General features: G+C 41.7%; 1 protein-coding gene across 5 annotated transcripts in view; it reads left to right on the top strand.

The window, feature by feature from the left end:
- Positions 1–16009, top strand: part of CHD1L (chromodomain helicase DNA binding protein 1 like) — a 60877-nt gene that overhangs the window by 30671 nt on the left and 14197 nt on the right. For all 5 annotated transcript variants that reach the window (XM_061121009.1, XM_061121010.1, XM_061121011.1 and 2 more), the window contains 6 exons: positions 1187–1283; positions 3166–3239; positions 3516–3626; positions 6746–6860; positions 7480–7633; positions 12086–12254. In XM_061121009.1, the coding sequence (XP_060976992.1) occupies positions 1187–1283; positions 3166–3239; positions 3516–3626; positions 6746–6860; positions 7480–7633; positions 12086–12254 (720 nt within the window). The remainder of the gene's footprint in view (positions 1–1186; positions 1284–3165; positions 3240–3515; positions 3627–6745; positions 6861–7479; positions 7634–12085; positions 12255–16009) is intronic.

Raw genomic sequence — 16009 nt, 5'->3', positions numbered from 1 at the left:
AATCATGTGAATACTTCTCTCCTGTGAATCTGCCTGTGTCCATCTTTGTTCTTTTCAAATTCAAGATCCAGTCAGAGATCTTACAGTGCATTTGTCATGTCTCTTTATTCTTCTATCATCTAGAAATACTCCTCAGTTTTTGTTTTTTTTTTTTAACTTTTTCATTAAATTGACAGTTTGGAAGAATCATGGCTGTATGTTTTATGGGATGTCTCATACTCTGAATTTTTTTATGATTGGCTATCCCTTTGTCTTAACCCACTCAGTGAACCTTTTTTGTCATCACCATTCCTAGTTCATCAGTGGTCGCTGTGTGGCTCAACTGATGTTATCAGTTCACTTTTTTTAAGTTAATCTCTCAAAACCTTTGGCAGAATTGATCACTCCTTGAAACACCTTTTTCCTTTGGCTTTTGAGACAATACTTTTGCTTTTCCATCTGCCTTATGTCTTCTCTTTCTCTGCCTCCTTTGCTGAGGGAATTTCATCTCATGGATGTCTGTAAATTTCCCTTTAAGTACTAATTTAGCTGCATTCTACACATGATATGTAGTGTTTTCATTTTCATTCAAATTGGTTTTGGTTTTGTTTTTTTAATTCACTCTGATGGGTAGCCGACAGTTCCAGGCGTTTTATGCTGTGAGGGCTCTAGTATTGATATGATCAATGCAATATGGCAAGAAGCCGTATGAATTGTTTAAAAATGTTGCAGAATCTTAATGAGGTACACGTCAGAGCTTTTCTTTTATGTGAAGAGTTGTTGGGAACATGTAGATTTCGAAAGAAGCCTTCCAGGTTATTTTGCTATCCTCAGCATGAGAATGACTAATTTATATCTAACCCTATGTCTTGATTTGTTTTCTAGAGTGAGAACCTGAAGGCTTCAGTTTTGGATGTGTCTGGTCTTTAGCATCTCCCTGTGTTTCAGTTTCCCAAAGAGTAGATTTGCTCCTTGGATAAACATTTCTGAGACATATTGGATGTGCCAGACTCTGTGGTTGATGTTGGGTAGCGCTGGTATCATAATATAAACAAATAATTATGAAATGCCTCAAAGAGATATGAGACTTTGGCCCATTATCAGTCAGAAGGATCGTGGCTTCTCTGTAGCCTTGCCATCAGCTTCTCCATTCAGAGTCTGCCCCAGCGGGAATACATTTACTGGGAGTGGGTCCTTTCTTTTCCAGGTGTGGAACCAGAGCCTTTTGAAATTGGAGACCACCTGATTGAGGCTAGCGGGAAACTTCACCTGCTGGATAAACTGTTGGCATTCCTGTATTCCAAGTAGGTGATAGGTTCATATTTTCTACTCTGAGCTGGTGATTGTTAAAACCAGAATAATAAGCAACTCACTGATTTCTTGAGACTAATCCCAGTTCTCCTTTTTTCCAAGACCCTGATTCAGGTTCTGCCTTTTCTGCAGGTACACCCTTCATCCCATGCCATCCCCTCTATGATCATCCTTTCCTTTCCTGAATTCCTACAGCACTTAGGATCCTAATCCAGCACTTGGCAATGTACTGCCTTAATCTGCTATCTGGTTAATTGCTATATAAACCATGTCACTCCAGCTGTATTCTTTAGTTCTACAGAGACAAAGATACCATCAAACATTTCTTTTTAAAAGGCCTGCTGGTGTACCTTGCTTTGAATTGGCACATATTAAGTACTTAGCAAATATTTACTCTTGTTAACTTGTGGGGCTTGATTTGAACTCAGGGAGAACTCGGGGACTCTCCCTGAGATGCAAGTTGGGTATTGGAAGAATAAGCCACTTTGGGGGCCTATAAAGATTTAGCTAAGTATTCAGTGGCCTGGTGTCCGGCCTGTATCTGATCCTTTGGTCCTCGGAGGGACAGAGCAGTCTAGAAAAACATCCCAGTTTCCCAAGGATTTCTAAGTTGTCCCTTTGGGACAACTGACCCAGGAAGGCCTGAACCAACCTAAAACCTCAGATTTGGCAAAAGTGTCCAACAGTAGGAATGTGCAAGTCAGACAACTGCATGCCTGATTGTATTTTATAGGCTATGATGTATCTCCTCTAAGTGTCCTAGTGTTGCAGAAGGACTCATAAATAGCTTCTCTTCGACCTTTTCATTTCACAGGTGATGAAACAGGCCCAGAGAGGCTGAGTGGATTGTCTGAGGCCACTACAGCCAGCAAATGACAGAAATGGGATTAGATGAGGTTCTAATCTAATGGGATTAGATGAGGATTAGATTTTAAGTTCAATACCTTTTCTACCAATTTGAGGCTAGAGTCTTGAAGGAGTTTTTCATAATTGTTCATCTGCACCTATCGCAAACCCAGATTAAATTAGTTTTCCTACTAGAATGTTGTTTAGACAGTGCCGTACAGTACTTCTTTGTTTATGAAAACTTAATAGCTGATAACCATGGGGCTGTAGGTTTGATTTTTTTTTTTTTTTTTTTTTTTCGGCCATACCGTGAAGCTTTTGCTTGAACCTGGCCCTTGACAGAGAAAAGTGCAGAGCCCTAATAACTGGACCACCAGGGAATTCCCTTGAATTTGTCCTTGACCTAATCCATTTTGCCACCTCCTTTCTTCTCTCCTTTCCCTGCGTAAGTTTTCTCATGTATCATATGGATATGAAATGCCACCTGCCTCTTGCTTCTCTAAAGTGATGCTTCTCAAAATTTTCAACCAATAGAGCTGTAATTGAAAGGATAGTGACTTTCACCCCAAAGTAGAGAAGAGCTATGGAGTGCCAGCCACAAGCTCTTTAGGGTCATCAGTTTTTGTTTCATTTTTTTGTACATTTGAATTTTGCATTTTTCTCTTCACATATCTTTTATTTTGCTGTTAAAACTGTATGTTTCTTTCCATTTAGTAATTGCCATCCTGGAAAGAAGCACCTTGGTTATCTAGGGCTTCTTATACCCTCTGGTGCATTGACACAGACTCCTGGGAATATCCCAACACTAGTGAGAAGTGCTGTAAGGACTCAGCTACTGGTGCAGTTACATCCTTATATAAAACATTTCACATTACTGAAGAAGGCTCTGTAAATGTTTATGATGCTTATGTTTCTACTTCAGGATTTCATTTCTTTGTAAACTTGGATTCTTTGCTAAGTTTCACCTGCAGGGAATCCACCCTATATACTATTGGAGTTGGCAGTTTTTCCTTTTCTTTTTCTTGCCAGAGGCCATCGAGTTTTACTTTTCTCCCAGATGACCCAGATGTTGGATATTCTCCAAGACTACCTGGATTATAGAGGTGACATCCCTTGGCCATTCATTACATTACTCAAGACTTTTAGACTTAACAGTCCAGATGGGCCCGTGAAGAATTATCTGGGGTGTGGGGATGTTACAGAGAACAACAGTGTAAGAATATTATTCAGAATCAAAGGAAGATAGCTTACAGCAGGGGCATGCCTGTATATGAGAAGAGACAAAATTCGAGTTTGGTTTTGAGCAGACAGTGTTTTACTCCACAGTGAGTAACTGAAAATGCTTTCTATTTCTCTGTTTTCTCCCTCTGTGTGTGAAGGCTACAGCTATGAGCGTGTGGATGGTTCTGTGAGAGGAGAAGAGAGACACTTGGCCATTAAGAACTTTGGACAGCAGCCCATCTTTACTTTTCTCTTGAGTACCAGGGCAGGTAAGCCACATCCCTGTTGATGAAAGCAGACAAATTAAAGGGTGAAACAGTACATTTAAATCCTAATCATTAGAATGTTTTTCCTTAATTCCCTGAAAGGTGAGGTTTTTACTGAGGAGTGTAAAAAAAGGGGTGGAGGGAATTGAGGTAGGTTACATCAGTTTATCACTGTACTAGACTAGCATGGTACTCGTTTCTGTCAAACTGACTTAAGCTTTCATCTCATCAGAGAAGTAAGGCTAAAACCTGGGGTTGTTGGAAAGTAATTCTGATCTCTTTTGACCAATGACCTGGGATCATCCTGAAAGATTTCTATACTTTTGTATAGAAATTTTAGTTTTCGTCATGTTCAATAGAGACAGCTGTCCTTCCCAACCATGAATTTGGGAAATGAGATAGCAACCTGCCTACTAGTTGTCCTTCTGACAAGTAGCTCTGAAAGTGTTGTGAAAACTTAGTAAAAAATTTGCTTTTAAAAAAGTGTGATTGTAATGAAATTTCCAGCTCTTTAGAATTAATTGTAACATTGTCTGTATATGACTTAAGTCATAAATATTTTATATGACATTTGTAGTTCCATACCACTTATGGAATACTGTCATTTACTTAAATAGTGTCAGCTCTTGGAGATGAAATTATTCTCATGTCATGGAACAAGCAGACCTTAAATTAATTTTGAATTCACAGAATCTTAAGTTTCTTTTTTTCTCTCTCTCTTTTTTTGGTAGACCTAAATTTGATGGAATAGAATTAGGAGCTCTAAAGGGATGTATGTCCTCTATTGTAAAGAGATCAGTATATTTATGAGAAGAGAGTTCAGTCTTAGTTACTAAGTATTTATTAAGTGCCTGGTACTATAGGGTATTAAAATGGAGTGTTGAATATAATCCTTGACCATAAGGAGATTGTTTTACCTGTGTATGTCTCATCTCTGTATTACAGAGATATAGTGAAATTCATTTGGTCCTGCTTGCTTCTAAGATCATAGACTGCACCCTCGATCTCAGCCCCTTATTCATGTTGCAGTTGTCTTGGCGTAGTCTTAGGAGAGACTGATTAGGTAACCTGATAATAAGTTGCTGAGTAAGTGGCTGAGATCGAGGGTGCAGTCTGTGATCTTAGAAGGAGATCCAACCAGTCCATCCTAATGGAAATCAGTCCTGAATATTCATTGGAAGGACTGATGCTGAAGCTGAAACTCCAATACTTCGGCCACCTGATGTGAAGAACTGACTCATTAGAAAAGACCCTGATCCTGGGAAAGATTGAAGGCAGGAGGAGAAGTGGATGATGGAGGATGAGATGGCTGGATGTCATCACTGACTCAATGGACATGAGTTTGAGTAGACTGCAGGAGTTGGCAATGGACAGGGAGGCCTGGCATGCCGCACTCCATGGGGTTGCAAAGAGTCGGACACAACTGAGCAACTGAACTGAACTGAACTGATGCCTTACTGATTTCAACACCGTTATACTCAGCAGCATTGTTTGAAACATCTGAAATTAGGAAGAAAGATCTCTGCTTTTCAACTAATCTCTTTGGAGTTCTCAGAATTAGTCAGAACAGAGGGATCTCATAGGAGCCAAAGCAGTCCTGAGCCTTTTCCAAACACTAGCTGTCCTGTTTGCTGTCACATTTTAGTTGTTGATTTGCATCATTATCATTTATTCAAGTTTCTTTCCGACTTTTAGGTATTTCTGATTGAGTCATATTGCCAGCAGGTGGCAGTGAGAGCTCATGAATATGTCTCAGACAACTCTGGCTATAGTTTATTTATAAAATATCACCCCTTAATGAAGAAGAGCTGAACTTAACAGTAACCCAAGAAGAAGAAGAAAACTTTTATGAAATAAAAATTTCATAAAAAAATTAAAAACACTTCAATGAAATAAGTGCCTGGGAGTATTATGGAGTTAAAAAACATAGGCTCTGAAGCCAGACCGTGTGGTACTGAATCTGGCTCTTTCTGCAGCTTCCAATCATCCCTTAACCTCTCTGTGCTTCCATTGCAACATCTATAAAATGAGTACCCATGATTGTTGCCAGGATTACAGGAGTTAATATATGTAAAGCACTTCAGAATGGTGCCTGCAGAGAGTAAAGCGTAGCACCTGGGTAGCTGTCATTGTTATTCAGCATATTAGCATCTCTCGGTAATCAGTCTTTATTATCTGTTTATTCTGACTTTAATTTTATATAAAGGCTTTAATTAGAATGTTCCTGCCTGACTTAAGATCCAGCTTAGAGGCAGTAGCCCATCTCAGAAGTTAGTCCTTAGTTCTGGCTCCAGGAACAAGCCATTTCAGGCTTGCTTGTTTCAGCAACGAGCTGTAATGACCCTGGCAAGAGGGAGTCCATTTTGTGCTTGTTTCCACATTAATCAAAGAGAAGGCTATAATTTGCCTTCATAGTTCTTCTCGTTAATTCCTGTAGTCTAAGGAGCCTCCACAGCCCTTTTCCTAAAGAAAGACTGGGAAGTTGTCCCAGGGAGTGTTTTTGCCCTTTGGTTGGTTTTGTTACCTTCTCCTTAATTAATGTGGAGACAAGTAACAGAAGAGAATTCCTAAAGTCTTCTCTAATCAGAGGGAGATAGCCCCCCTGCTCTGCTTGGGGGTGTAATGCATGACATCTTCTCTTCTCGTTAACTTGTTTCAGAGCCTGTGCTGCCTGGTTATAACTTGCAGTGGACATTAAGAGGTCTTCTCTTGGTGCCCACAGCCAGACCTCGCTCATATCTAAAACTGTTTCTGAAAGAGCATGTGTCCTTTTCCACAGACTATTCTAAACGAAGTTCAATGAAGATTTTTAAACAGAAGAGATTTAAAATGGATTCAGGGTGCTAACTTAAGTACCTACTTTTGCTCCTTACCCTGCTCCACTCATTTCCGTTACTTGCAGTTGTTAAACTTTCCTGAGTCAGGCAATAAGAGCCCAGGTAGGACTTTTAACCACTACAAAGCTCTGTCTAGCGTTGAGGATGGGGGTGTCAGTTTGAAGGATGAAACCAGTCATTTTGGCTGCTTTCAGTTTATCAGTCTGAATGCTGTGGCCTGTGTCATCATAGTCTGGTCCTTAGCCCAAGTACTGCTGCTAACATTCTTTTTTGTATTGTTTTCAGGTGGAGTTGGCATGAACTTAACGGCAGCAGATACTGTTATTTTTTTTGACAGTGATTTCAATCCTCAGAATGACTTGCAAGCAGCTGCCCGGGCTCACCGAATTGGCCAGAACAAGTGAGAGATTTAAGCACAGCTCTGGCTCCACTTCCTTGGCTCTTCAGTAATTCTGGGTTTGGGGGGAAGGTGAAGAATGTGGGCTGGTGACAGTTCTAGACTGGAGGGTGAGAGACCAGTAGGTTTTAGCCCATCTCTGTTGCTGACTCCAGAGTAGTACTGGGCTGGGACTTGCTTTGGTAAAAAGCAAAGTCAAATTGTGAAAGGACTAGGAGGAACTTTGAGAAATTATTTGACATCCTTTCTGAGTTAAGGTGTGATTCAGTTTAAAAATGAAGTTATGGGTTTATGGACCTAAAATAAAAAGATAAGTCTTACTCTCTGACCTGGTGATGATTTAGATCTAACAGAGGTTTTCCTCTACCACAGATAAGGAACCCCAATCATGACCACCTCGTCATCCCTCCCTTGACTCTTTCGGAAAGGTTCAGTGAGAATTAGAGGCCAGATTCTCTCTAACAAATAACTCAGGTTCACGTACAACAATCCCCCATTAGTTGTACCCTGAACACGGCATTTTAGGTTTGTTTCCTTTTTTGTGTCTTGACCTGGCATGCTTGCGTGCTTCTTTGCAGACCCTTCTGTGTTAGCACATTAGCTTTCTGTGATTTCTCTACAGGTCTGTTAAAGTTATTCGGCTGATTGGCCGAGACACTGTGGAAGAGATTGTCTATAGGAAAGCGGCCTCCAAACTGCAGCTCACCAACATAATCATAGAAGGGGGCCATTTCACTCTGGGAGCCCAGAAACCTGCTGCGGATGCCGACCTCCAGGTAAGACACACTGTTCTTCACTTTGTTTTTATTTATTTATTTTTTAACTTATTTATTTATTTGGCCTTAATGGGTCTTGTTTGCAGCATGTGGAATTTTTAGTTGCATTGTGTGGGATCTAGTTCCCTGACCAGGGATCAAACCCAGGGCCCCTGCATTGGAAACATGGAGTCTTAGCTCCTGGACCACCAGGGAAGTCCCTGTTCTTCATATTAGAAGATGTCATGGTTTTAGTCAGTGCTTTCATGGATGAGAAAGTAGATGAATTAACCACCCACTCTCTCCTGCTACACATTTGTTCCCTGGCCAAATTCCTTCCTGCCATAGGAAGATCCCCTGGAGGAGGAAATGACAACCCTCTCCAGGATTCTTGCTTGGGAAATTCCATGGACAGAGGAGCCTGGCGGGCTGTAGTCGATGGGGTCACAGAGTCAGACACAACTGAGCATGCATGCAGATAATATCTATACTACATGCAGGCTGCTGTGGGAGTGAAAATGAATATGATAAATAAAGGCAGCAGAATACAGAATAAGGGTGGACTTTGGATCCTTTTTACTTGGATTCAGATCCAAGCCTTGTCTCTTACTGGCTGTGTTGCTTTGAGCAGGTAGCTTAACCTTTGCTTTCTGAAAATGAGGATACCACAGGTTCCATTAGTGGGCCTTAAGAGAATTAGGTAAAATAAACAACTCAGCATAATAAATAATCATTTATCTTGTACCTCCATCTTAACCCCAGACCCTTTGATCAGTGCTTTACATCACCTTCTTCACACTCAGGGGAGGGTAGACAAGATCAGGAATTCAGAATTATGCCATGGGAAAAACAGATGAAAGAACTAGAGTTAATTACTTAAAGGAGGAGACACCAGCTAGGAAGCAGATGCAGGCTTGGAAGATGTTAGAGAAAACTCTTCTGGAAGAGGACTTGGAGATATTCTGTAGCAGCCCTTGGGTTTAAATTAGAATCCATATTATGATATAGCCCAGGTCCTCCCATTTTGACCCAGGGATAGGGGGCTGGAAGCAGAGAGACTGACTTCTAGGATGCTGGAAAGATCCAGGCATGAAATGAGTTATAAACCTCTGACATAGGCAGTAGCAATGGGAGGGTCTGATGTGAGCTACACTACAGAAGAAGAAATGACAGGAGCTGCTGCTTAGAGGTGGGAAGCTAGGGAGAATGGAAAATTTAAAGGTGTCTGTAAGGTCTTTAGCCTGGATAATGAGGAGGATAGAAATTAGGAAGCAAGAAGGTTAGGTAGAGATTTAGGAAGGGGAAGATAATTTAGGCTTTAGTCAACAGAGTTTGCAGTAAAAACGTATTAAAAAAATTACTGTTAGAGGAAAAGCTCAGAGATAAAAATTTCATTTGCAAAAGTTTGTAAGAGAGTAGACTTTAAAGGGACTAGTTTATCAAACAGAAAATACAACAAGTATTTAAAAGGAAAAATTACTATTAAAAGTGGAATTGCCAAGTGTTTGGTCAGTCTGGTTTTTCTCACATGGTTATCATATCCACAAAGACCAGTGCGTATCTTTACACATCTGCTTTGCAGAAGACAGGGCTCACGTTGATTTTGTTAGGAAGTCAGTAACTTAACGGGAAAGGCTCAAGGTTTCATTTATTTTGGAACTTGAACTAGAAAGTAACCCTGGGTTTTGTATGTTTACTTGTTTGGTTCTTGTTTCTCTTAAGGTGCAAAGTGTGGTTTTTTCCCCTTTTTCTGTATTTTTCTTTGGTTCCCAATTGATGTGTGCACGCTTGTCCATGCTGGTGGCAAAGCAGATTGTATATGTGTTCACATTTTCCAAGAGGCAGTTACAAATGTAAGATGGCAGCTTGAGAGAAAGGTATGGGCAGACTGCAGAGACTCTTACAGTTCTCCAAGCATGAGTTCTCTGTAGAACCTGTGAGTGACAAGTTCATTGGTCTGGTGAGGGGAATGAATGGCTGAGCCTTGGTGTGTGGGAGCTGTCAGTAAGGAGCTTGAACTCTCTCCCAATTGGGGAGGGGCTCAGGGGATTCAGTGATGGTGTCCCTGTGACGTAGGCTGCTGGGCATGTCCGTGTGATTGTGTAAACATGTCTCTGTGCCATGGGCCAGATCCTAATGGGAACATAGACCCCCCCTAGCTGTTTGAGAGGGGCTCTGTCAGAATCTCTCCCAGCTCATGGTTAGTAGAAGGTTACTTCTGATTTTTCTCTTACCTACCAAGCCTCTGCAAGTTATCTCTGGTTGCCAGAAGCAAAGATAACACCCCAGTGCCCTTATCTCCAGAGAAAGCAGGGTTTGTCTAATAAAAAGAATCCGATAGTCAAAGATGTGATTGTGTTTCAGTAAATCTAAGAAGTACTGGATCATGAAATCCTCAAAGAAGGAAGTGGATTCATTATCCTGCAGGAAGAACATAATAGAAACAGAGGCAGAGACAGATGGAGTGAACATTTATTGAATGCTCACTGTGTGCTAAGTATCATATGAAGTGCTTCTTTCCAATTGTTTCTGTGATATGAATAACAGAAGAATGAGGTAGGCACTCACCTTATTCCCATTTCAAATAATTTGCCTAAGAATGTTCATTCATTAAGACTCCAATCCAAGGACTCTGTAACCTCCAAGCACATGCCCTTGCCTTTAATTACTGTAATATATTTCTTCTCATGGACTTCCCAGGTGGTGCTAGTGGTAAAGAACCCGCCTGCCAATGCAGGAGACATAAAAGATGTGGGTTCGATCCCAGTCAGGAAGATCCCCTGGAAGAGGGCATGGCAACCCACTCCAGTATTCTTGCCTGGAGAATCCCATGGACAGGGGAGCCTGGCGGGCTACAGTCCATAGTATCGTCATGAAAGGGTCAGACACAACTGAAGGGACTTAGCATGCACACACATTTCTTCTCTAAAAATACATGTGGTCCCTTGATAACTGAGACACATCACAAGTGAAAGGTAGACTGAAGGGAGTATCCCAGTATGGACCAGTCTTTTTCATAAATAGTGCCTTCTATCTTTGCTGCCAGTTGCTGAAGTGAAAGTTGCTCAGTCATGTCCAACTCTTTGCAACCCCATGGACTATACAGTCCATGGAATTTTCCAGGCCAGAATACTGGAGTGGGTAGCCTTTCCCTTCTCCAGGGGATCTTCCCAACCCAGGGATTGAACCAGGGTCTCCCAGATTGCAGGCGGATTCTTTACCAGCCGAGCCACCAGAGAAGCCCAAGAATACTGGAGTGGGTAGCCTATCCCTTCTCCAGGGGATCTTCCCGAGCCAGAAATTGAACCGGGGTCTCCTGCATTGCAGGCTGATTATTTACCAACTTCCCATGTAGCTTAGTCAGTAAAGCATCTGCCAGCAATGCAGGAGACCTGGGTTCAATTTCTGGGTCTGGAAGATTCCCTGGAGAAGGAAATGGCAACCCACTCCAGTATTCTTGCCTGGAGAATCCCATGGACAGAGGAGCCTGGCAGGTTACAGTTCATGGGATGGCAAAAGGTGGATACAACTTAGCGCTATATTTTCTTTACCAAATGAGCTATCGGGGAAGCCAGTTGCCAGTCAGTTGCTTTTTTGTATATATCAAGGTTAAACTTCCAGTGAGCTATCTATCTAAATTTTTTTTCCAGTTGTTGCAGAGTATCATAAGATTTCACACAAAATAAACCAGCTAGAGATAGCTAACCCAAAAAGACAAGATGCAAATGAGCCGAAGTGTGAATGCAGCTTGGTTCAGAGCCTAAGAGTTAGCACTTCGGGAAGTACGCAATTGAAAGGAGGAAACTACAGCCAGGAAAGATGATCTGAACTTTTTTAGGTGGTTCCTACAAGCCTAGGGAGAGGCTGAGGGTTCGTTAGAGAGCAGGAAAGAGAAGCAGGGTAATGCAATGCCAGAGGCATGTCCAGCAAGCAACGTTAGAATTGAGAAATGACTCTCCCGTCTAGTGGTCAGGAGTTGTCACTGGTCTTTAGTGAAGATGGTTTCCACTGAGCACTGTGGTAGGAACAAAACTGCCAAAGCAAAGTCACTTAAGAAATATGCTGTGTAGCCTTCTCATTCCAGGAAGTTTGGCAGTAGGAGGGGTGAGAGAGTAGCTAACAGGGTCTGTGACATCTCATGTGACTGCTGAGGATGCCTGTGAAAAACTCTGTGAGAAGTGCTAAGATGATGCCAGAAGTGACTGTTATTCTTCAGAGTAAAGATTGGAGGGTCAGATTTTCTGTTTATTGAGAATTGTCAAAGTTAGGCTCTGACTGTCATTTATCACCTCTCTACTCATCCATCAGCCAACTACAGAACAGCCCTGATGGTGTCATCTGTCACAGGGAGGGAAGAAAGGCTGAGCGTCAGGACAGGGGTACCCCTGGTGTCTAAGCCACTTTGCAAATCACTGGTGCCCAGTATTTGTTTTCATGAGGGCCAACCGGACTTTTTTGTTTTCTTCATTCAAGTTGAGCGAGATACTCAAATTTGGTTTGGATAAACTGCTGTCCTCAGAGGGGAGCACCATGGATGAAATAGACCTGGAGTCTATCCTGGGAGAAACAGAAGATGGCCATTGGGTCTCTGATGCCCTGCCTACTACAGCAGAAGAAGGAAGCAGAGAGCCAGAGGAAGGAAGTAAGTGGTGGGTGAGAACACAGCTAATGGCCTGGCCACCCCAAGCTAGAGCAGGTCCCCATTTCTGTTTCTGTAGTATTTGGATTTCTGATTTGAAATGTTTTTTTCCACGTGGTAGCTTTGTAAGGATGTTCCTTGATGGCTTAGGGTTATTTTGTAATGAATTTATTTGTCTGTACCAGTGGCAACACAAATTCAGTGTGGAATGGGCTGAGAGGTCTGCTAGTCTTACTAGGCTTCTTGATTCGAGAGTACTTTATTCCATTCATGCAGAGAAGGGCAGTTTCTTTACCCGATGCTGCTTCGTTTTTTTGAGTGGAGAGTAGGCTGGCATGACTTCTCGTTTTGTGATTCTTTTTCGTTTCCATAGGACCTTGAATTTCCATCACCTGCTTCATTCTTTCCCTTTGCCACCAAACTGTCAAGGCACGACCCCTGGAAGCAGTGCCTTCCCAAATTGCTAGCTTCAAGTACTTTCTAGTCTCTTCCTGTCAGTTCCTTAGCAGTTGCTTCTCTGATCTTCCTGGTTGCAGACCTTTCCTCATTATTTTCCCACTTGGAATGTGTCCTCCTCGTGGGGGACAAATTTGATCTGTGTCTGATGTTAGAACCCTGCCGCCTCTTTTCCGCCTGACTCCACTGTGGACGTGGGAGCTAATTCAGCTCATTTGGGATGTTCATTTCTCTACCTTCCTGCAAATTGAAGTTTGTAGTACTCTCCGACTCCTAGCTTTTTAGAAGGTGTGGGTTCAGGGTGGCTTTGTTGTCGTTGTTATTCCCTATGGTTTTTATAGGATGTTTGGGAAGATCAGAATGTAGACAGCTGGCATTATTCTCTAAGACACTGCTCTTTAACTTTTCTCATTGTTTAGCTTTTACATTTTTGAATATTAGCATTCCATTTTTATTCTTCAAGAACCCTTTCTGATTCTCTGCTTGTTGTTTTAATTGTCTTGTTCTGTTTGCAGAAATAGAATATCCTCTCTGAAGACTTTTATTATAGCTTTTTAAAAAAGTATTCCTTTATGCCCCGTGTTGTATATTTGTCTTGTCCTTGTTGGTAGTTTCTCTGAAATACCTGGTATGCCCTGGCTATCTGTTCATGTATGCAGGTGAAATGCAGAGCTGATGGGCAGGTCTGGCCTGAGCAGGTATGTGGATTCCTGGGTCTTATTCCAGCATCACTGGTTGGTGAGCTGGCCTTCTCACTGAAGGGGCCCTCCCAGATGTCTGTATTTGTAGTCTTTTCTCTGGGCAACTCCATTTCTCCAAAGATGAATCCTTTAATATCTTTCTGGAAGAGATGAATAGAGTCTGGAGTAACCTGTTTGCTCAGAGAAGGCAATGGCACCCCACTCCAGTACTCTTGCCTGGAGAATCCCATGGACAGAGGAGTCTGGTGGGCTGCAGTCCATGGGGTCGCTAAGAGTCAGACACAACTGAGCAACTTCACTTCCACTTTTCACTTTCATGCATTGGAGAAGGAAATGGCAACCCACTCCAGTGTTCTTGCCTGGAGAATCCCAGGGACCGGGGAGCCTGGTGGGCTGCCGTCTGTGGGGTCACACAGAGTCGGACACGACTGAAGCGACTTAGCAGCAGTAGCAGCAGCCTGTTTGCTCAGATTGAGGAGACAACATGAATGAAGGGGTTCAGGGTGCTCCTGCTACTTTTTTTTTTTAAATTGGAGTATAGTTGCTTTACAGTGTTCTGTTAGTAGGGTGGAGCAAATCAGCCACATGTATACATATATCACCTCTTTTTAATATTTCCTTTCCATTTATGTCACCACAGAGCACTGAGTTCCTTATATTACACAGTCAGTTTTCATTAGTTATCTAAATATTTTATATGTAGTGGTGTATATAGGTCAATCCCAATCCATCCCACCACCACCCCCTTACCCCTTGGTATCCGTATGTTTTTTCCTCTACATCTCTGTCTCTATTTCTGCTTTGCAAATACATATTTTCTAGGCCTTTTTCTAGATTCCACATACATGTGTTGTGTGTGCTGAGTCACAACCCCATGGATTATAGCCCGCCAGACTCCTGTCCATGGAATTTTCCAGGCAAGAATATTGGAGTGGATTGCCATTTCCTTCTCCAGGGGATCTTCCTGACCCAGGGATCGAGCCTGTGCCTTTTGCATCTCCTGCCTTGGAAGACAGATTCTTTACCACTGTGCTTCCTAGAAGCACATATGCATTAATGTACAATATTTCTTTTAGCTCCTGTTACTTGGTGTGCAGACTTTCTCTCAGTTATCCCTCCCTGCGGTTCCTTGTCTGTGGAAGTTCTGAGCTTTTGGAGGATTGAAAGGGTCTCTGTTCTCATAATCATCCCTTGACCAGGCACCTGTGTTTTTCTTCCACTGTTCTTTTAATTCTGTTATCCTTTGAGCCACTTACAATTTTCTAAAAAGTTGTTGAACTTTTCGTCCACTGTAATATATCTTTTAAAAATCCCTTTACTGCCATGTAGGTTTTAGGTGGGAGGAGAAATAGATGTATGTTTTTAAGTTGCATTTTGATTACATTAAGTACTGAAGCCTGCACTCATTTCTGCACTCATCTAGATTAATTTCAGCTTATTTTGCTAATGTTTAGTAGAACAAAGTAAAATTGCAGTGTTTTCCAGAAAGATAATTATATTTTTCAGTCAGTCCAACTGCCAAAAAAAATTATATATATTTTTTCAGGCAGTCCAACTGCCAGGAAAGATTTCCCAGTTGTATTAAAATTTGGAGTTTTGTCTTTGATCAGTGAGTACAGGTCTAGTCTGTGGTAGGTGGTTCCATTGGCAGGATATAGATGAGTGTCCATGCCTGTGGTCTCCAACCTTTTCTTGGCTGCAGAGTGAAGACAGAGCATGGTTAAAAGAATAGAGATGAACATGAAAGACTCATAACTACAGCATCCCCTACGAAAGTTAAAAAGCAGGATGGCTTTCATCTTGAATGCCAGGGTCTTTTTTTAAAGCACGTCTGTAAGTTGAGAATCACATGCAGCTACATGTGTGATCGTATTTGCCTCTTCTTGGCTCTTTCTTCCCTACTTGTTGATAGAGCATCTCATTGAAAGCCCCCTGCTGATTTAATTAGTAAATGCCAATTAGAATTACAGCTGGTTGGGTTTGGGTACAAGTGTGAAGCAGTTGATCTCTTGAGAATGAAAATATTTTGCTTCTGTATTCTCTAGGGAAAAACATACTTATATTCATAGCTGATTTTATAATGCTGTGAAAATACATTCTTTAGTAACGTGTGCTGTTAAATATGCTTCAATTTAGAATCGTTGTCTTACCTCTCTCTGGTCACTAGGCTTGGCTTGTTATGACTTCTAGCATGTGATTCACGATGTTGGCAAATTACCCAACCTCTTTGAGCCTTTGTGTCCTCATCTGTAAAGTGGTGCTAGTAGCGTAGCAAAAATCAGACGTGATTATAAATGTAAAGGTGCTCTGACAGCATAAACTGCTATTCAAGTTCACACTATCACCATTCGTGTTATTACTGTAGTTACTATTTGCTGGCCTGTTATCTTTCCATCCTTCTATAGACACAGTTGTATACTGAAAAGAGCACATTGACAGCAGACTCAGAAAATCCTGTCTTCTTCACTTATTAGCATTTGAACTGGGGAAGTGCTTAATAACTCTCTGAACCTCAGGGTTGCTTTTTTTATAATTTTATTTATTTTTGGTTGTGCTGGGTCATTGTTGCTAAACAGGCTTTTCTCCAGTTGTGGCAAGCGG

The sequence above is a fragment of the Dama dama genome, chromosome 20, assembly GCF_033118175.1.
Source record: "Dama dama isolate Ldn47 chromosome 20, ASM3311817v1, whole genome shotgun sequence".
Lineage (NCBI taxonomy): Eukaryota > Metazoa > Chordata > Mammalia > Artiodactyla > Cervidae > Dama > Dama dama.
This window is presented reverse-complemented; position numbering and strand designations above follow the sequence as displayed.